Raw genomic sequence first — 23,160 nt, 5'->3', positions numbered from 1 at the left:
TTCTGTACATGAATGTCTAGTCTACAGAGAGAGGCAAATTGTCTTTAGGGAATTTTCTTTAAGACAAGACTATATTCTTTTGAAACCATAGTGGTGGCAGGGTATATTGAGCCTTTTAAGTGGCCATTTAAGGTTATCCATTTTATAGTTCAATTTTTAAACAAGTTTTTTAATCACAAATGGAAGGTGCAGAGAACTTTATGAACCTGCATTATAAAACTTAGATTTTCATGTAAGAGTATCAAAATACAAAGTTTTTATCTACTTGAAACAGCATATAGCTTCACTCATTAGCTGGATTAAAAGGCACATTTTGAAAAGTCTAATATTGTGAAAAGTTTATTTGCATTAAATAGCTCCTTGTTTTTACCATCATAAGAGATACTGACATTTACCTGTCCTTTGTGATCAGATAAAAGACATTTTGGAATGGATAATTTCGACTATTATTTACGAGAGAAAGTTAAAAACAAAATCTAAGTGCAAAAGTTTTCAGTAGTCTTCCTACCTCCAGTGTACCCCGGCAAAAGTCACAGCTTGTAGGGAACTGATAAGTCCTAAGCTGCAATGTACCATTTTTTACCCCCACTGAACTAATCAGTACAAAAAAGATCTGCAGTATATTCCTGAAAGTATACCATATTCGCACAAAGTAAGGGAGCCTAAAAGCAACAGTGATCATTCATTGCCTTTCAGTCTCTCAAAACCTCATATAATCATTGACAGGATAATAGACTCTAAGTCACTTGATCAAACATTCCCAAAATAATAGGGATCAACTTCTATTCAATAAACCTAGTATGGGTTTACCCACTCTTTCCACAGAATTCAACAGACCCACATAAGGTAGTAACTGGTCTTTGAATTTTTAACTATGATTATTTTTCATCATATAAAATGTATTTAATAAACTGTCAACATATGCAATGTAGTAGGTATCAGCATGGAAGATGCAGCTTCAAAGATGTTTATTATAAAATTTTTCTTATGGTTGATGCTTTGGATTTTTAAATAAATCATCTCTTCAATAAAGGTCTCTAAAGTCATTCAAATTACTTAAAATCCTGGAAAAAGTTTAAATTACTGATCATTCTAAAAAACTTGACAGATCCATTCTGACACATTTCTCAGGATACATTTAAAAAACATTTCTTCAGCTAAGTTCTTTAAGGTAACATAACATTTTATGACTGTTAATACATTATTGTCCCTAATTTATTTTCATTCTTGGACCTTCAAACCATCTTGGAATAAGTATGAAAGATTTTAAGTGCAAAAATGAATAATGCATGATTTAAACACTGTGGAGGTAATTAAAATCAATAAATATTTTCTTGTGACTTAAAAAAATAACAGTAGGAATTGTCAGTCTTGAGTACGTTTCTGGAATTTAACTTGTAACAAATATATTCTGTTAGCATATAAAATGTTTTTACCTTATTTTGAAAGCATTAAATATGTAGGGATGTCCAAAATATGTGGATTGTTTTTAAAACTGACACAAATGAATCCATATACCACTAAAAACAAACGAAATAATCAGAATGATGTGCACTTATTAGGAAGCAAGTTTAAATATTTGGAATTTCTTTAAAGTGCTCAGATTTGGAAGAAGAGTATCTTTAAGCATGCTAACTGTACCTTATCATGAACACAAAAAAGGACTTTTAAACTCAAGTTTAGAAAAAAAAAAATCGAGGTTCTATGAAAGGAAGATTAGTAACAAACATTTTCCATTGAAGAAAGAATTCAGGTAAAAACAAATAGCACCACAATGAATTGCACTAAGGTGCTAAAGGAGGTACCTTATTCCCTGCAGAGTGAACGCTCCTTCTGAAATGTATTGCAACATATAAATGCAACTGTTTAATGGTTACCATTTGGTTCATTCATCTACAGAAAACTGCATTCCTTCTAGTTCATTATATTGAACGAACATTCAAATTACTGAACTATACATAATGTTACATACTTTACATTTTATGAAAACAAAGCTTGAAGGAATATTTATAAAGGTCACCTTGAATATAAGATGACAAGTTTAAAAGGGCTTCATATCTCTTAAGACATTTAATTTATGTTAATGGTCCAGGAGTGTTTTAGATATAGATATATGCATATATATTTCAACAAGAAGTGTAAAAATTTTTAAAAACAAATCACAGCACTGATAGCTGTTTTACATAGGAAGGACTTGGGTCATTAAGGTGTCAAACTATTACACTTATAATATGTATATTTTTAAAAAGACTGAAAATGGCACATCAGGAAACTTGCTGAAATTCTTATTAGAGGCCCATTTCATTATATCACTGATGTGTCAAGTCAACATAATTCCCTTTTCCTCGATGAAAGCATTTGTCCCTTCTATTTGGATTCACTCTGGGGTCTCTGCATTCTCTAGCTTTCCTTGGTTGAATGGCATCATCTTCTGTGTCAGTTAAAGATCAGGAAAACGGCTTGGGTCTTCCTTGTAGTCTTCAGGTATGGTGAAGATGGAGCCATCAAATTCATCATATCGAAACTCCTGAAAAGTCACAGTGGCTGTGATCGTAGGAAACACGGGTATATCTAGAGGACAATTAATGGTAACACTGTAAAATGGTAACTTATTCATAGACAATGAAATACTATAAGAGAGAGAAATATATATATTCCTTAAAATGTAAAAAAGCATTATTCAGGGACCAGACAAACCCTAATACATGTCTAATATGAGTATTTGGCAGGGGTGAGGGATATGGGGGTAGAAGTTTAGCTAATCATGAGGAAAGAAAGACACCAAGGCATCAAGAGTTACATCAAAAAATCAAGGTCCCACTGCTCCCCAATCTTAGAACTATAATGGCAGATTCCACTAGACTATTTTTTCTTTCTATGGGGCAAAGGGTTGGCTACATTTGTACTTTTTTGCATTCTGATATATTTTCTGTAGAATGTAGTGTATAGATTCTGCATCTGAGCTGATTTTTTTTTCATTTAACACATGAAATGCATTCATCCTTTTTTGTTTTTAAAACACTAAAAACAATCTATCACTTCAATATATGAGATAAAAACAATCTTGTCGAAATTGGAGTAATATCATACCACCACAGCCTAATATTTTTTCTAAATAATACACATTTCTAGATGAAATTGTGAGTTAAATCTAACATCAAAAATGACCAAACGGGACCTGGTGGCACAGTGGATAAGAAACTGCCTGCCAAAGCAGAGGATATAGGTTCAATCACTGATCTGGGAAGATTCCACATGCAGCTAAAGGGGTGCACTGCAACTAATGAGCCCTGTGCTCTAGAGACCACGAGCTGCAATCACTGAGCCTGCGCGCCTAGAATCTGTGCTTTGCAACAAGAAAACCACTGCAATGAGAAGCCCTTGCACTGCAACGAAGAGTAGTCCCAGTTCACAGTAACCAGAGAAAGCTCACGAAAAACAACGAAGACTCAGCACAGCCAAAAATAGATAAATGAATAAATTTATTTAAAAAAATTAAAAACTCAAAATTTGATCACTCTGCTTAGTTTTATTCCTAACACAATTTATTGGAAAGAACACAAATTATAAAACCTGGGTTGATTCCTACCAGTCGTTTAACTTGTCAGGCTCAAGGATTCCATCTACAAAATAAACCTGAAAGCCGCCTTAAAATTCTGAAACGATTTTATGAAAGCTAAGTTGAATGAATGTCTAGGATAAAGGCATACCATAAACTAAGTCTGACTGTTACAAACCTAGTATTTTATTGCAGAAAGTAATATTCTCATAAAAAAAAACACAAACATAAGGATGACAGAGTTTTTACAGTTATTTCTGAGGAAAAGATCATTCATTGGGGCCTACTAGTGAAGATTCTGCTCTGATTCAGAGGTCAGCAAATTAAGGCCTGTTGCCTGGGCCTTGCAAGGTGTATGAGCTAGAAAAGATTTTATATATTTTAATGATTTAAAAAAAATGTTTTATGCAGATAAAGTTACATGAAATTCAAACATCACTGTCCATAGTAAAGTTTTATTGGAACACATGGTTTACTTACTATCTATGGCTGTTTTCATTCTCTAATAAGAGATAAATAGTGTGACGGAAACCATATGGTCTGCAAAGTCTAAAATATTTACTATCTTTCAGAAAAAGTTTGCTGACCCTTGTTTTTAGGCACTGGATATACACCAGTAAACAGGAGAAAACAAATCATGCATTTAAGGAGATTACATTCTGGTTAAGAGATCCAAACAAATAAGAGTAACTGTGAGTGAGGATCCAGAAAAAAACAAAGCAAGTTGGGGGATAGGCAATTTCATTTTTGAGGGTAAGAGTTCTTGATTAGGGTTCAGAGGAAAACCTCAATAAAGTGACCTTTCATCAAAGACCTGAGAAAAGAAACTATACAGTTGCCTAGAGGAAGAAAATTCTAAGTAAAAGGAGTAAGTGAAAAAAAAAAAAAAAGCCCTAAAATCAAACAGTATGGTTTATTCTGGGGACAGGTGGAAGATCGGTTTGACTACAGCCAAATGAGTAAGGGACAGATGAGCAGAAGATGAGGTCTGAGGAGAAGTAGGCAGCCAGATCAAGTGGGGTTTAAGGCAAGGAGAAGTCTTTGGCTTTTACTCTGGATGAGATGGAAATCAATGGATGGTTGTGAGCATACTAGTAACACGTTTGAATTAAGTTTGGACAGAGAAAGTTATGACCAACCTAGACAGCATATTAAAAAGCAGAGACATTACTTTGCCAACTTTTGCCATCTAGTCAAGGCTATGGTTTTTCCAGTGGTCATGTATGGATGTGAGAGTTGGACTATAAAGAAAGCTGAGTGCCGAAAACTTGATGCTTTTGAACTGTGGTGTTGGAGAAGACTCTTGAGAGTCCCTTGGACTGCAAGGAGATCCAACCAGTCCATCCTAAAGGAGATCAGTCCTGGGTGTTCATTGGAAGGCTCATGTTGAAGCTGAAACTCCAATACTTTGTACAGTTCATGCGAAGAGCTGACTCATTTGAAAAGACCCTAATGCTGGGAAGGATTGGGGGCAGGAGGAGAAGGGGACGACAGAGGATGAGATGGTTGTATGGCATCATCGACTCGATGGACATGGGTTTGGGTGGACTCCGGGAGTTGGTGATGGACAGGGAGGCCTGGTTCATGGGGTCGCAAAGAGTCAGACACGACTGAGGGACTGAAATGAACTGAACTGAATGAGAATATAATGTAGGGTGACAAAAGTAACAGGGGAGATGTGTTCCAGAAGGAGCAGTCAGGGCGGTAGGAAGAAAATCGAGAGAGAACTCTATATCGGAAGAGATGAAGAGAATCTGCACCAAGAAGCTGGGCTGTTTCTAGCTTAAGGCTGTTACAAACTTATTTTTGTATATAGGCTTTTATGTGAGTATATCTTCATTTTTTTGGGACAAAAGGCTAGGAATGCAATTGCCTGACTGCATGGATGCTGGATGGTTAGTTTTTATGTTTTTTGTTTTTTTAAAGAAACAGCTAAAACATTTTCTAGAGTGGCTGTACCATTTTACATAACCACCAGCAATGTATGAGCGATCGATCCAGTTTCTTCACATCTGCACTAACATCTGGAGTTGTCACAATGTTCTGGTTTTTTAAAATAGTATTATTTATTTTTGGCTGTGTTGGCTCTTTGTTGTGCTCATGGACTTTCATCCAGTTGTGGCAAGCAGGGGCTACTCTCTAGTTATGGTGCACAGACTTCTCATTGCAGTGGCTTTTCTTCTGACTCGCGGGCTCCAGAGCGCAGGCTCAGTAGTTGTGGTGCACATGCTTAGTTTCTTTGTGGCATGTGGAATCTTCCCAGACTAGGAATAGAACTAGTGTCCCCTGCATTGGCAGACAGACTCTTAACTACTGGACCATCAAGGAAGCCCCACAATGTTTTATTTTAGCCATTCTGTTAGGTGTATATAATGATCTCACTGTGGTTTTAGGCTTCCCTGGTACCTCAGCTGCTAAAGAATCCACCTACAATGTAGGAGACCCCGCTTCGATTCCTGGGTCGAAGATCCTCTGAAGAAGGGATAGGGTACCCACTTCAGTATTCCTGGGCTTCCCTTGTGGTTTAGCTGGTAAAGAATCTGCCTGTAATATGGGAGTCCTGGTTTCGATCCTTGGGTTGGGAAGATCCCCTGGAGAAGGAAACGGCTACCCACTCCAGTATTCTGGCCTGGAGAATTTCATGGACTATCCATGGGGTTGCAAAGAGTTGGACATGACTGACCAACTTGCACTTTATTTGTTTCACTGTGGTTTTAATTTTTTGTTGTTTTTCAGTTGCCAAGTTGTATCCGAAATTTTAATGTTTGTAATTTTATTTTCATATAGTTCAATATATTCTTTTCCCTTGAGATTTCACCACTGACCCATAAATTATTTAGAAGAATGCATAACAGAATACCACAACTGGAGATTCTCCTGTTATTATTTCTAGTTTGACTCCACTGTGACTGGTTTTCCATTCCTTTTCAATTCTTAAGGTTTGTTTTATAGCCCAAGATACAGCCTATCTTGGTATATGTTCCATGAGTATTTAAAAAAAAAGTGTACTCTGCTGATGTTGGGTGAAGTGTTCCCATAAATGCCAACAAGGTGCTCTGGTTTATGGTCTTACAGAGCTGTTCTATAATATCCTTGCTGATTTTCTTTCTAGTTGTTCTGTCAACTGTTGAGAGAAGGATGTTGCAGACTCTAATTATAATTGAAAATCTATTTTTCCTTTCATTTCTTTCAGTTCTTGCTTCACCATCCTGCAGTTCTGTTGTTTGGTGTCTACATATTTAAGATTGCTTTATTCTTCATGGATTGATACCTTTATTGTTATATAATACCCCTCCCCTCCCCGTAATTTTCTTTACTCTGAAATCTACTTTGTCTAATATTAATATATCTAGTCCTGTTTCCCTCTGATTCATGTTTGCATGATACATCTTTTTCCACCCATTCATTTCATTCTCAACTTGCCAAAATCATATTTGAAGGGAGCTTCTTGAAGAGAGCATGTAGTTGAGTCATAGTTTTTAATCTGTTTTTCCAATCTATCTTTTAAATGGTCTGTTTAGACTGTTTACTTTTAATGGAATTATTTATATACTAAGACAATTCTGCTATTTCATTGCTTTTTTTGTTGTCTCTTTTTTCATGTATTTTTCTTGCTTTCCTGTAGATTACAGGAATACTATTTATTTATTTGTTGACTTTTGGCTAGGCCATGCAGTATGCAGAACTTCCCCAATCAGAGATCAAACCCCACACCTTCTGCAGTGGAAGGATGGAGTCTTAACCACTGGACCACCAAAGAGTCCTGACATGATGACATTTTAGAATTTTATTTGTATTTATCTATAGTATTTTTGAGTATATCTCTTTGTATACCTTTTTTGGTGGCTGCTCTAAGTATACATTATATATAACTAATTTATCATTGGCTCCTGATGTCATTTTAGCACTTCAAGTGATGTAGAAAAACCTTGCCTCCCTTTATCTCCTTTTCACTTTCCCCTATTTATAATATAACTATAAACTGAAAGAATGGAGAGAGAAAAGTAGACTTGGAGTAACCTGGCTATGAAAAGCAAAGGTTAAAGGCAAGTGCTGGGTAGGGTGGAGCTAAAGGGATTGTTTTATTAGATTGTCTGAATTTTTCTCTAAAGTTTGGCCATCTTCCCTCACCTCCCTGACCCTGACTTTTTTTTTTTTTTTTTTTGGCCACACCATACAGCTTGTGGAATCTCAGTTCTCAAACCAGGGATTGAACCCAGCCCATGGCAGTGAAAGCCCAGAATCCTAACCACCAGGCCACTAGGAAGTTTCCTAGATTGGTTGAATTTTAGAAGGAGAAAGACCTTTGGCTGGTTGAACTTTGAAGACCAGAACACAGCGTAACAGCTAAGAGAAGCTGCTGCTGCTAAGTCACTTCAGTCGTGTCCAACTCTGTGCGACCCCATAGACGGCAGCCCACCAGGCTCCGCCGTCCCTAGAAGGCTGTACTAAAGCAGTTGGGAGGTAAAGGAGAAATGTAGGAAAACAGAGCAAGCTTTTTTAAAAAGTGGGAAGAAGAACAGATCCATAGTACAAATGAAGAAATTACTCAAGCTAAGAAAAGGGACACCACTTCCACTGAGATAGAAAAGCTGGAGGAAAAGATAGGGCTTGGGGCAAAAAAGTTTGTATGAGAGGTTGGGAGTAATGAGGGAGGTCTCATTATTTCTGATGGCCTCTTTTTGTAACTAAGAAAACAAAAAAAAACTCATCTGCTTAGACTGTGGGAGGAAGTAATGGAGGGGATGTGGATGGGGACTGATGAAGGAGGCTCAAATTTAGCCTTTGAAAGCAGACTGAGAGAAGCAGCAAATCAGAGAAAAGATCATTCAAAATTAGCATTTAAAGCTTTGGCTGAGGACTTTCCTGGTGGTCCAGAGAAGGTGGCACTAGTGGTAAAGAATCCACCTATCAATGCAGGAGACGTAAGAGACACAGGTTCGTTCCCTGGGTCAGGAAGATCCCCTGGAGGAGGGCATGGCTACCCACTCCAGTATTCTTGCCTGCAGAATCCCATGGACAGAGGAGTCTGGTGGGCTAGTCCACAGGGTTGCACAGAGTCATACACAACTGAAGCGACTTAGCACGCACGCACACCAGTGGTTAAGAGTCCCCCTTCCAATGTAGGGGACATGGGTTTGATCCTGGAGTTAGGGAACTAAGATCCCACATGCCACAGGGCAACTAAGCCCACACCCATGTTTCACAACAAGAGAAACAACTACAGAAGCCCCATTCACAGCCAAGAACAGTCCATGTGCAGCTCAGCCAAAAAAAAAAAAAAAGCTCTGGCTCATTTTGAAAACACAGTTTTGTTAACAATTTCCAAATTTCTCCCCTCAGTTGTACCTTCTATCCTAAATATAGAAACAGAAATGACTGAAGATTAAACTGACCAAGGACTAGATTTTATAGGGTCATTGTAAAAGAAGGACAGAGATGAGAGAGATACTTAAGCAAATTCCCTATAAGTATATAAGCAAAAAATTATAAATCCCTTGTCAATAAAGCTTTATGTCAGAGCTGCTGCTGCTGCTAAGTTGCTTCAGTCGTGTCCGACTCTGTGAGACCCCATAGACGGCAGCCCACCAGGCTCCTCCATCCCTGGGATTCTCCAGGCAAGAACACTGGAGTGGGTGCAAAAAAGTGCTGTAGCCTTTTTTTCCATATAACCAAGGTGTTTCTTTTTCACAAAAACTTGTATTATATTTAATTCCTGCCCTCTATTCAGGTTTGTCACTGTGCCTCTTAAATACAATATACAGAAGAGAGTCCAATGCTTGAACTATTTTCTGGCTATAGATAATGACAGTGGGATTTTAAGCTTCTGCAGAAAAAGTTATGTGATGATCCATAACTCAAACACTCAGCTCTTCTTTGCTTTAGTTTTTAACAGTTTCTGCCTACAATCTTATCATTGGTTTACTCAAGTAGATATTGGGTTCTCAGCACTTTTATATCACAAAGGGAATCTAGAATGACATGTTGAGAATATGTTTTAAAATCAATTTTAATTCACAATATGCATATTCCCAAATTTGAAAAATTGAGAAGGTTGGGATTAATTTTTAGTAATAAAAGCATTACTTCTGGAAGTATAGCACCTGCCCTAATTGTTCTGAGATGTGGTTTCAGTAATATTGAGTGAAACAAGATAAATATATCAGAGTAATTATATAAAAGTTATATTTACTCTATAATACCCCCAACCCCATCCAGAATATAAACACCAAAAGGACAGGGATTTTCACTGTCTCTCATCATTAGAAAAGGGTTCAGCACACAGTAAGCACTGATTAAATACTTGGTGGCTGGATCGATGGGTGGTATTGAAGGCCTCCATGGATCTTAGTGAAGTGAAGTTGCTCAGTTGTGTCTGACTCTTGGTGACCCCATGGACTGTAGCCTACCAGGCTCCTCCATCCATGGAATTTTCCAGGCAAGAGTACTGGAGTGGGTTGCCATTTCCATCTCCAGGGGATCTTCCCAACCCAAGGATTGAACCCGGGTCTCCTGCATTGCAGGCAGATACTTTACCATCTGAGCCACCTGGGATGCCCCCCATGGAGCTTAAATCACTGCTAAATCTAAGCCTCAACTCCTGAAGAACCTGTATAGTCTCTTACTCCTCTTTTCTAATATAGTTAAGAAGATAAATATATACAAAATGAGTTTACTGTTTTGAAAGATCATTGTTTAATGTGAAATTTAGTTTAAATATTTAAGACTGAAAAATAAAATGTAACAAGTATTACTTTATCCCTGAATAATGACTGTTGACCCCATAAATATTCCCACTGTTCAGAAGCTCAGAATCTGCATAAAATATGGGGTAAAATCCTGTCTCTCGATTTCACATTAAAATATTATCACAATGCATAAGTTCACTCACACCCTCTTGAATGAAATATTTGTATATCCCTCACTTACATTTGGTTTAAATCAAGGAGAGTTTTCATCAAGCATTTTATATATTTGACAAAATATGAATATCAATGCACATAATTACAGAAAAACCATATAAAATTATAAACTAGGAAATCTAGGAAATCCATATTTCTTCAAAGAATATTTCTTTTTAAATGTTAGTAAACAGCTCCATATTTCTAATAGACATTAAACTTACATGACAATTCTTCTCTTACCTAGTTTTACAGGAAAGCCTGGAGGAAGTTTCATTTGAACAAATTCTCTAAGCTTATTAAAGTGCTTGAAGGGAGCTATTACTTCCAAAACATTCAATAATCTGAAATGTGGAAGGAGAAAAAAAATTTTCACATTTATTGTGTCCTTATATTTTATAACTACATGCTCCAAACTTATAGTATCACAGCTCCAAACTTTAATAACAGATATTAAAGATGAAAAAATGATACCTCCTTTACCTCATTTTTTTTGTTTTATTATTCTTTTCACTGTGTCAGAGTCTATAACTTTTACATTTTATTGTGCAGCCATAATTTCTACAGTTATTTGATCTTAGATCTACATTTCAGCAGACTCAAAGCTCACAACAGTCCTCCTCCTAAAGTCTATACATTCCCAAGTTCTTCAATTAGCCTACTGTTTGGATGCCTGAATTTCACTGTCAATTTTGTGTGTGAGAGGGCTCTTAAGTGTTTATTATTCCTTGATTTCTTACAGATTTGATAAATGAGTGTTTCTTTTTTGCATATGAAAGGGGAATCTGACTGGCATAAAGTTTCAGTTTATACTATTTCCCTCTTAACTAACACAATTTCACAAGGTCTCAGCGAGTGCTAAGAGTTCGCAAGCACTCCTCCTTTTAGCCTTTGGTTGGATGAATTTGATTTCAAGTAGTAGTATTTTTCTCTCAAAAAGGGCCCATGGCTGCTGTATTGACTGAATTCTTCTGTGTCCTTTTCAATGGCCTTGATATATAAATGACATCTTAACTAATTATGGTATCACACTTTCTTTGCCTCAGCAATGTCAAGACGTGAAAAAATGTAAGGTCAGGCTGTTTTTTTTTACACTTTTTCTCCCGAATGCCTTTAGAGAGTTCTCTATTAACAACTGAAATGCAATAGTTTAATCAGGATAATCACTGTTACTACTTTTTGTCTATTAATTTTTATTGGAGCCTAATCAGACTATAGACTTAATTCTTTCACACAAGAAAATTTCTATCATATTTTGAATACTATTTTGTTTACATTTTGGAGGCTTTTTATTTAAGTGGAACAGCAATGATCCTTATATTGAACCACTCTCCTCCATAAATCAGTTCAGTTCAGTTGTTCAGTTGTGTCCAACTCTTTGTGATCCCACGGACTGAAGCACACCAGGCTTCCCTGTCCATCACCAACTTCCGGAGCTTACTCAAACTCATGTCCATTGAGTCGGTGATGCCATCCAACCATCTCATCCTCTGTCGTCCCCTTCTCCTCCTGCCTTCAATCATTCCCAGCATCAGGGTCTTTTCCAATGAGTCAGTTCTTCACATCAGGTGGCCAAACTATTGGAGTTTCAGCTTCAATATCAGTCATTCCAATGAATATTCAGGACTGAATATTATTATCCTCTATTAATATTACTTCTCAAATTCCTTTAGCCTCTTCTTTCACTGGGCTTCCCAGGTGGGACTAGTGGTAAAGAACCCGTCTGCCAATGCAGGAGACACAAGAGATGCAGGTTCGATCCCTGGGTCCAGAAGATTCCCCTGGAGGAGAGCACAGCAGCCCACTCCAGTATTTTTGCCTGGAGAATCCCATGGACAGAGGAGCCTGGTGGGCTACAGTCTATGGGGTCGCAAAGAGTCGGACACGACTGAGTAGACTTAACACGCACATGCAATTCTTTCACTGGATTCACTATAAGCTATCAAAATTTAATTTTTGGCCACATCTGTTCTGTTCATTGTTGTCTCTAATGTATTTGTTTTTCAATAGTGCTATTTAGTGCTTACTTTGTTTCCTTAGCTTTATAATCTCCTTTTCATTTCATTCTATTGTCTTATCTTAGAGTGATCTAGTTTACCAATCATGTTCTTTTATGCTCTCCTAAAGTATTTCTAAGACTTATATTTTGACTTATATTTTATTCTAGAATGAGTTCTTTGTCTAGCTTTTATATACTATCTATGTTCCTTGTTTTACTTTTTTAAGGGGGAATGGTTATAATTGCTATATTTTATAAATTCTAAGATATCTAACTTTTATTCACATATTAACATCTCTAAAATTGGAATAACTCCTAAAATTGATAGCATCTTATAATTTGCCACACTTTTCTTTTTCCTTACAATATATATCCAGAGTATCTTAGAGTCATTTTGGGTCCAAGGTAAGATAAATTTTGCAGACTTGTATATATGGCTAATTCCCTTCCTACATCTTCTAAGAACTATTAATTTATTTTCTTCTTTGATCAACAGCTTGAAGACTAGATATGGAATTCTATCTACTCTTCTAAAACTTGGCTATTGAGGATTATAGGATGTGTATAGAATCTGTAGAAAAATAAGGGTCCTGCTCTATTCCAAAAAAAAATTTTTTTTAATGTATTAGGTCAGACTGGAAGTAGAAGGATCTAGGAAGGAAAGCCTAGGGCTTCAACTCATCCCCTGCTTTAGTGAGAAGCCTGAATTTACAGTTCTGTCAGAATCGGCTCTAGCTACTCACCTCCCATTCCACACATCTCTCCAAACTGGTTGTTTTTTTTTTTTAATGAGCAACTGATGAATATAGGTTTGGAAGGATATATTCAAGATATTCATGGGAATATTGTTTGTAATGGTGACAAACTACAAATAATTAAAATGTTTATCGGTAGGAGGATAACAAAATAAATGGCGGGGCATTAATACCATAAAATACCAAGGAAAGAAAAAAAAAAGATAATGTAATTATTTTAAGAACTCCAAGATAACTCACTTTTAAAAGAAAAAAGGAAACAGAATAAAATGCAGACTATTCCCCCATTTTTACAAAAAATGCTAAAATAACACAGAGCAAAATTTAGACAAAAATACATTAGTTCTTTACCTGTCAACTATTAGGAAGGTCAAAGAAAACTACCATGTTTATTCTATAAACTTCCATACTGTTAGATTTTCTACAATAAGCATGTATTCATGTATTATTTTTATAATTTAAAAAAATTATTCAAAATCTTATCTAGTTGAAATAATTAAAATGTTAATATTTTGAGAGCTGGAAAATTGCTCGAAGGGTGCAGACACTGCCAAAGCAAAGGCTATTTTACATTTCAAAGGCCTCAAATCTACCACTCAGATGCAAACATTAATATAGCCTTAAGATTTTAATAGTTTCTTTCATAAACTTGTGCAGTTAGTAACAAACTTACGATTCAATTCCCAAGGGAAATTCCTGGCTCATGGCTATTGTGGCTTTAAACGTTTTCTTACTTTCTTTGCATACCAGTTCTCTACCCAGATGAGGAGCTCTAAATTGAAAAAGAAAATATTAGGAAATTTTTTCCACACTCTATCATTGTCCTAAGAAGAATCTGTCATCTTCCAATGACATTCATTAATATTTCAACTATTCTTAGTCTGAGCATAGAAATAAAATTATGCTAAAAGAGAATGAGACATGTATAACAATTGAGACAAGGGTAACAAGGAGAATAAGAAGGTATAAAAAGTTAATTTCACACTGAATATAATTTTAATAATCACTATTTTTAGTAACAAAGCAAAATCCTAGAAAAAAACAAACTTTAAAAATATCATCCCATATCTTTTAAATCACTTATTCAATTCAATCTCTTTTTACTATGTTTCTCAGCACTGATCAATAAGAAGGTAAAGAATAAAGAATTTTATATTATCAAGTATTATAAGAAGGAAACATTTTATAGAAAATTAAAAAGTATACAAACCTTTCAACATTAAAAAGAAGACAACTTCTTCCTAAGCATGAGGGTAAGTAATATTTATTCACCAACAAAAGAACATTTTCTATGAAAGACAGTACTTTCTTTGATATGGTCAGCTAGAAAAATTTATTTATTTATTCATTCAAAATAAACTATTCATTCATCATTCTTTTATTCAATCAACATTTACTGGCTACAAACTATGTACTAGGTACTTTTAATTATAAGCAATATAACATTAAGCAGTTGTCTTGGGTAAGGATAATAAGAAGTAGTCTGGCAGAGGCTGAAACAAAGGGATGATGACATGGAAAGGTAAAAAGCAGATAAACAACGAGTGGCCTTACACACCTTGCAAAAGACTCTGGATAATAAGAGAATATAAAGTTCATCTTACAGTGAAAAAACTCAAGCAATTTCACTAGGCAGTCTTCATATTCTGTTTCCCTAGAATAACGTCGTATGGGTTTTTGGGAGTATATAAACTGGCAAGAGGGATGTAGAACTGCAGCTCTACAGTTTACTCAGAGAGAGAATGTCACTGGGGATGCTTCTCCCTCATCACACTTCCTCCACATTTTTAAAAGAAAAAAGAAGTGCTTCAGACAAAACTGTACTGAGAATTCTCTGTAGAAAATTTTTATACAACTTTTTCTATAAACCAAAAAATACATAAACACAACAAGATCAACACTTACTTTCCATTTTCAGCAGATATATACTCTTCCCATGTAATAGTGTTCTGAGGAGGAGGGGTAAGGGACTGTCTTCGAATCGGCTGCCAAAAAAAAACAAAGAAAGAGTAAGCGGGGGAGAGAGAGGGAGAAAGAGGAGGGGGGAATAGAGACAAAAGAGAGACCAAGAGGGGGAGAGAGAAGAAAATTATCAGATTTTAAAAAAATATAAAATTAAAACATACAGTAAACTACAATCTCCTTCATATCATCAATATAATGCTTTAAGAGGTTATTCGGAGAGAGTTCCATGATGATATAAGCTCCATTGGTAATATTTATTATTAATATCATTTTTAAAATCTTAAATAAGAAAAGTATCAAAGAGATAAAATCTACTCAATGCTTTAATCATCTAAAATGTTTCTGACATTATGCTAGATGCTGAACATGGGAACTACAGAGAAATATAAAAACTAATCCTGACTTCATGGGGCTCAGAGTTCAGAGCTGGAAAGAAAAAACATATACAAACATGAACAGTTAATCAGGAATACAAAATATTAAATGATTAAAGACAAAGTTTGCTTACAAAAAATTGGGTAATACAGGGGTTCAGAAAACAGGGCAGTCTTCTACAGACAATAAATTGAGATTAGAAGATTAACACTCCAATTTAAAAGAAAATAAAATAAAAAGAATATTTTAGACAGAATTAATAATGAAAATACTAGACTGATTGAACTAGGGAGGAAAGTTCAAAAGGAATATCAACAACAGTGGTAAGGGTCATATCAGATTTAAAACTTACCCCTTGTCTTTGTTAACTAAGAATTTGGATCACTAAACAATAAACTGGCAATAAAGAAATAAGGGGGTAGAGTAGAAATTGCTAAGGAAAAATGAACAAGACAAACTATATACAGCAAAAGGGTAATAAGTGAAAGACTGCTATAAATAACAACAACAAAAAAAAAACAGTACCACTGGGAGAGGTTCCATTCAGAGAAGTATAGTTTTGGATATAATGAGTTTAAGATGTTAGTAGGCAGCATGTTAAACCAAGGACTCTGAAGACACAAAAATGAGCCAGAATCCCACCCAGCTCCACTAGCTGGTAGTTCTGTGAACTGGGACAAGTAACTTTATATAACTGTCAATTTAACTCACCTGCAAAATGGAATATGACCATCACCTCATAGTTAAAAATTCAATGAGATAATGTATAGAAAGGGTTAATGCTTGGAACATTAGAAAAGATTCAGTAAATAATAGTGAGTATTTTATACTGGAAGTTCCTAGAGGGCAGTTACAAAAAGAGAAGGAAAGAAGGAAGGAAATCATATTTAGAAATAATGTTAAGAATTCTCTGACTAAATAAAGAGTAAGAAAATAGGACTGAGACTGAGCCCTAAAAATCACACAGATTGGGGGTGGTGGGGTAGGGGGAGTGCAGGAAGATGACAGAAAGAAGACTTTAAAAGGCTTTAAAATTAAAGGAGATATTAATCAATAAGGAGAAGAAAAAAAAAAACAGTACCAAGATAGCATGGAAGTGAAAAGACTGTTTCAGTACCATAACACAAAGACTTTAAAGAAGCCTGAAAAACTGGCCATAGATTTTGTTGGCTAGAAATCATTGATGATCCCTGAGTAACGGCAGAAGAATGTGGGACGAAAGGAAACATAGTTTTTGAGCATTGGGCAGTATGAAAAACAAAATTCTGCCCTTGAGAAGCTTATAAAGAGATACACAGATTGTTTGTCTGTTGCTTCGTTTGCTATTATTTTCTCCCATTCTGAAGGCTGTCTTTTCACCTTGCTTATAGTTTCCTTTGTTGTGCAAAAGCTTTTAATTTTAATTAGGTCCCATTTGTTTATTTTTGCTTTTATTTCCAATATTCTGGGAGGTGGGTCATGGAGGATCCTGCTGTGATTTATGTCGGAGAGTGTTTTGCCTATGTTTTCCTCTAGGAGTTTTATAGTTTCTGGTCTTACATTTAGATCTTTAATCCATTTTGAGTTTATTTTTGTGTACGGTGTTAGGAAGTGTTCTAGTTTCATTCTTTTACAAGTGGTTGACCAGTTTTCCCAGCACCACTTGTTAAAGAGATTGTCTTTTCTCCATTGTATATTCTTGCCTCCTTTGTCGAAGATAAGGTGTCCATATGTGCGTGGGTTTATCTCTGGGCTTTCTATTTTGTTCCATTGATCTATATTTCTATCTTTGTGCCAGTACCATACTGTCTTGATGACTGTGGCTTTGTAGTAGAGCCTGAAGTCAGGCAGGTTGATTCCTCCAGTTCCATTCTTCTTCCTCAAGATTGCTTTGGCTATTCGAGGTTTCTTATATTTCCATACAAATTGTGAGATGATTTGTTCTAGTTCTGTGAAAAATACCATTGGTAGCTTGATAGGGATTGCATTGAATCTATAGATTGCTTTGGGTAGTATACTCATTTTCACTATATTAATTCTTCCAATCCATGAACACGGTATATTTCTCCATCTGTTTGTGTCCTCTTTGATTTCTTTCATCAGTGTTTTATAGTTTTCTATATATAAGTCTTTTGTTTCTTTAGGTAGATATATTCCTAAGTATTTTATTCTTTTTGTTGCAATGGTGAATGGTATTGTTTCCTTAATTTCTCTTTCTGTTTTCTCATTATTGGAGTATAGGAATGCAAGGGATTTCTGTGTGTTAATTTTATATCCTTCAACTTTACTATATTCATTGATTAACACGAGTAATTTTCTAGTAGAGTCTTTAGGGTTTTCTATGTAGAGGATCATGTCATCATGCCACAGTCATCAAGACAGTATGGTACTGGCACAAAGATAGAAATATAGATCAATGGAACAAAATAGAAAGCCCAGAGATAAACCCACGCACATATGGACACCTTATCTTCGACAAAGGAGGCAAGAATATACAATGGAGAAAAGACAATCTCTTTAACAAGTGGTGCTGGGAAAACTGGTCAACCACTTGTAAAAGAATGAAACTAGAACACTTCCTAACACCGTACACAAAAATAAACTCAAAATGGATTAAAGATCTAAATGTAAGACCAGAAACTATAAAACTCCTAGAGGAAAACATAGGCAAAACACTCTCCGACATAAATCACATCAGGATCCTCCATGACCCACCTCCCAGAATATTGGAAATAAAAGCAAAAATAAACAAATGGGACTTAATTAAAATTAAAAGCTTTTGCACAACAAAGGAAACTATAAGCAAGGTGAAAAGACAGCCTTCAGAATGGGAGAAAATAATAGCAAATGAAGCAACAGACAAACAATTAATCTCAAAAATATACAAGCAACTTCTGCAGCTGAATTCCAGAAAAATAAATGACCCAATCAAAAAATGGGCCAAAGAACTAAACAGACATTTCTCCAAAGAAGACATACAGATGGCTAACAAACACATGAAAAGATGCTCAACATCACTCATTATTAGAGAAATGCAAATCAAAACCACAATGAGGTACCATTTCACACCAGTCAGAATGGCTGCTATCCAAAAGTCTACAAGCAATAAATGCTGGAGAGGGTGTGGAGAAAAGGGAACCCTCTTACACTGTTGGTGGGAATGCAAACTAGTACAGCCACTATGGAGAACAGTGTGGAGATTCCTTAAAAAACTGGGAATAGAACTGCCATATGACCCAGCAATCCCACTGCTGGGCATATACACCGAGGAAACCAGAATTGAAAGAGACGCGTGTACCCCAATGTTCATCGCAGCACTGTTTACAATAGCCAGGACATGGAAGCAACCTAGATGTCCATCAGCAGACGAATGGATAAGGAAGCTGTGGTACATATACACAATGGAATATTACTCAGCCATTAAAAAAAATACATTTGAATCGGTTCTACTGAGATGGATGAAACTGGAGCCCATTATACAGAGTGAAGTAAGCCAGAAAGAAAAACAACAATACAGTATACTAATGCATATATATGGAATTTGAAAGATGGTAACGATAACCCTATATGCGAGACAGAATAAGAGACACAGATGCATAGAACAATTTTATGGACTCTGAGGGAGAAGGTGAGGGTGGGACGTTCTGGGAGAATAGCATTGAAACATGTACATTATCATATGTGAAACAGAACACCATTCCATGTTCGATGCATGAGACAAGGGCTCAGGGCCGGGGCAATGGGATGACCCAGAGGGATGGGATGGGGAGGGAGGTGGGTGGGGGGTCCAGGAAGGGGAACACATGTAAACCCATGGCTGATTCATGTCAATGTATGGCAAAAACTATTACAATATTGTAAAGTAATTAGCCCCCAACTAAAATAAATAAATTTATAAAAAATAAAAATAAAAAAAATAAATAAAAGGTAAGGGGAAGAGTTAGGATATATAGGAATTTTTACTGGGAAAGAAAAACAAACAATAAAAAAACACAAATCTGAAAAAAAAAAAAGAGATACACAGGAAGTGGATAATTATAACCCAGGGTGATGGTTATTATAATAGAGAGATCAAGAGGATGGCATAAAGAGCACAGAGAAGAGATCTGCCTGACCCAGGCTGGGGTAGGCAGCCAAAAAGATGTGCGAGCACAGCTGGTTCCTAGTGGAGAGTCTGAAAGAAAGAGAACAAAATAACCAATTGCAGGACACTGAAGAACAAACAATGGTGAGAAAAAGCATGCTGTCCTAGGAAATTACAAGTGTGGTGTGTCTAGTTGGCATAAGTAGCATACATGAAACGAAAAACAGCAAGATACAGGGTAAAAGGGCAAGACAGAAGAGAAAAAGCAATTTGAAAGGGTTTTATGCAGTTAGTAGACTGTATTTTACTCAAAAAGCAATGGACAAATATTTTGAGCAATATAATGCAGCTTTTAGAACACAAACATTGGAGCCAGACTGACCAAATCCTGGCTTTGCCAATTACTAGCTGATTTTGGAAAATTATTCAACCTCTTTTGTTTCAAGTTTAGTTAACTATAACCTCTCAGGGTTGTTGTAAGGATAAAACTGGCATGTTAACCTAAAATACTTAAAACAGGGCCTGCTGCTGCTGCTGCTAAGTCGCTTCAGTCGTGTCCAACTCTGTGCAACCCCATAGACGGCAGCCCACCAGGCTCTGCCGTCCCTGGGATTCTCTAGGCAAGAACACTGGAATGGGTTGCCATTTCCTTCTCCAATGCATGAAAGGGAAAAGTGAAAGTGAAGTCGCTCAGTCATGTCCGACTCTTAGCGACCCCATGGACTGCAGCCTACCAGGCTCCTCCGTCCATGGGATTTTCCAAGCAAGAGTACTGGAGTGGGGTGAAACAGTGCCTAACAAATAGTAAATATTCTATACATTTTAGTTATTGAGGCTTTTCATAGTTCAATCTGTTTCAGAGAGCTCATTCTGGTAGCAGTAAGTTAGGAAGCTATCTCAGTAATTCAAATGAGAAATGATAAGGGGAGCTATTTCAAAGTGGAAGAAGAGAGATTCATGAGATCTTTAGGATTTTGTGATCAATTATAGACACAGAGGTAAGGAAAGTTAAAAAATTCAAGGACAAATGTCAGGGTGCTGACTTAGGTAATGGTAGCAGATAATGGTGGTACCACTCAAGACAGAGAAGGAAAAGAATTGTCTGATTAGATTTAAACATACTAAATTTTAGATACCTATGTTTATCCATGTGGAGGAAGGAAAATACTATAGATTTGGTGATTAAAAGTCAGGTCAGAATTGAAGGTATATATTGGGTGAGAGTTACTAGTATTTATGTGGTAACTGAAGCATCAGTTATGTATCTAACAAAGAGACATTAGAGAATACTAGATGTCTACTCAATCAATAATCTACTTTCCTATTCTTTGTTGTAAAAGAACCTTCCTACCAATTTTTGACTGGACACATTACTTCCTCCATAAAAGACTTCTTTTCTAGCCATCTTTACAGCCAGTAAATGTTATCATGTAACTAAGTTCTAACTAATGGGATTTGAGCAGTGATGTGTGCAACTTGCAGGTGGGTTCTCAAACAGAACAGGCATGGCCTTTCCCTCTAATTAATTGCCACGCCCTCCTTCAGGGGATCTTCCCAACCCAGGGATCCAACCTGCATTTCCTGCATTGCAGGCAGATTCTTTACCACTGAACCACCAGTCTATTTAATACCTATATATATTTAATACTTGTATATATATTTGGCTATAACTGTTGCTGCTGCTGCTAAGTCGCTTCAGTCGTGTCCGACTCAGTGCGACCCCAAAATCTTAGTGAAGACTCATTTTCCTGGCATGATTAATGTAGCATGTCATGTATTTTTTTCAGGTAATAAACTTCTCTAAGCAGTTTCTACTATTTCCAGTAGAATTCTTTCTAAACTATGTAATATACATCCCCCATCTTAGTAGAGACTGTAATGAATCTAATTTAACCTTTTACTGAACACTTAACCTCATCATTATGAAAATCAGTTGTTTACATTTTAATAAGCTCTGACTTAGTTTATTCTAACTTGTCCTTTGTTATATACTGATACTTGCAGTGGAACCCATCGTGTTCCCTCCATGCAGTTCTCACAACTATTTAATGGAACAAGAAGACATGAAGGCTGCCACAGGACACCAGATGGCTTTCTGTTATTTCCCCAAGTCAATAGGCTCTGTAACTGAAATGACATCAAACCTTTCCTACATAATTAAATGCAAACTTCTAATGCCTGTTTTTCTTAAAGCATAAAAAAAGAGTTTTAATTTATTGCTAGATTTGCTAAATTCTAGTATTTTATGTTGCAAAGATTTCTGGAAGTTTAAGGCATTCATGTATTTTATGTCTATGTGTTCCCATTTTGATTTTATATATTAAAAAATATATAATCACTAACAGAGTTTAACTCAATATTCTATATATATATATATCTAGCTGGCATACAATTAATACTTTTATCAATGACTGTCTAAGCTATAAATAGGACATTGCTCCCTCCAATTGGATAGAACAAAGTGGAAAGCAGCACCAAAAGTATAGGAGCAAGTAGCCATGACTTAAGAATTTCTGAACACTTAAATTTTATTATAAAAAATATTGTTAAAAATATATACTAAATATTAGAACTATGTCTGGAAAGGAGGGGAGAAGAAGAAGTAGGCATGGCAAAGTTAGTTAAACAGCAATTTCTCCTAAATGCTACCTATAAGCTATTTCTTATAGAAATTAAAAAAAATATTTGGCTATAAAAACAAGAAGAAACTCAAAAGCTAATTATTTAGAATAAAGAACATAAATTCATTCTGAAAAACACTAGCATATTTATTTTTAAGAACTGAAATCTTATTAAAATGTGGCTTTAAAATATATTTTCGGGAATTCCCTGGCAACCCAGCAGTTACAATACCACGCTTTCACTGCAGAGGGCACAGGTTCAATCCCTGTGTTAGGGAACTAAGATCCCACAAGCTATGCAATACCACCCAAAAATGAATAAAAAAATATATATATATGTATATATACAATATTTTCATGTCTTTTGAAAACAATCATAATAAAAATAGTCATACATGTTTTCTAGGCTTGCAAAAATTTCAATAATGCTCTGAAGCCAAAAAAATGGCTTTTACTAATATGTTTTAGACACATCACTGAAAAAAACACCACAATACTAATTTTTAGTACACATTTCAATAGCAAACTTCCCTTATTCCTTTTCCAGGTTCAACTTCACAATATTCTGAAAGGATTGCTAAGATAAGTTAAATATGTGGATACATACAAAGAAAAGGCTATAACAAAGGCAGACTGGGAAGCAATATACTTAAAACAAGAAGAAGAACCTGGGGTAAGGGTCCTAGAATCAAAACCCATCTTGCTAATTATAGCTTTATGATTTCAGATATATTAATTTCTTTAAACTTCACTCTCCTTTCTATAAAATTGCATAATGATAGTCATCTCAGTTTAGTTCAGTTCAGTCACTCAGTCATGTCCAACTCTTTGCAACCCCATGGAATGCAGCACGACAGGCTTATCTGTCCATCACCAACTCCCAGAGCTTACGCAAACTCATATCCATTGAGTCGGTGATGC

At 35.9% G+C, this 23,160-nt stretch overlaps 1 protein-coding gene across 2 annotated transcripts in view; it reads right to left on the bottom strand.

Moving 5' to 3' along the window:
- Positions 1 to 311: 311 nt before the first annotated feature.
- ANKRD13C (ankyrin repeat domain 13C) overlaps positions 312 to 23,160 on the bottom strand; it is a 97,282-nt gene continuing 74,433 nt past the window's right edge. For both annotated transcript variants that reach the window (XM_081490668.1, XM_081490669.1), the window contains 4 exons: positions 15,121 to 15,200; positions 13,889 to 13,987; positions 10,705 to 10,805; positions 312 to 2,571 (listed from right to left, as the gene is read on the bottom strand). In XM_081490668.1, coding sequence (XP_081346794.1) covers positions 2,441 to 2,571; positions 10,705 to 10,805; positions 13,889 to 13,987; positions 15,121 to 15,200 — 411 coding nt within the window. In that variant the 3' untranslated portion in view covers positions 312 to 2,440. The remainder of the gene's footprint in view (positions 2,572 to 10,704; positions 10,806 to 13,888; positions 13,988 to 15,120; positions 15,201 to 23,160) is intronic.

Source organism: Giraffa tippelskirchi, chromosome 5 (genome assembly GCF_054371585.1).
Source record: "Giraffa tippelskirchi isolate mGirTip1 chromosome 5, T2T-mGirTip1v1.2.pri, whole genome shotgun sequence".
In the NCBI taxonomy this organism is placed as follows: Eukaryota; Metazoa; Chordata; class Mammalia; order Artiodactyla; family Giraffidae; genus Giraffa; species Giraffa tippelskirchi.
This window is presented reverse-complemented; position numbering and strand designations above follow the sequence as displayed.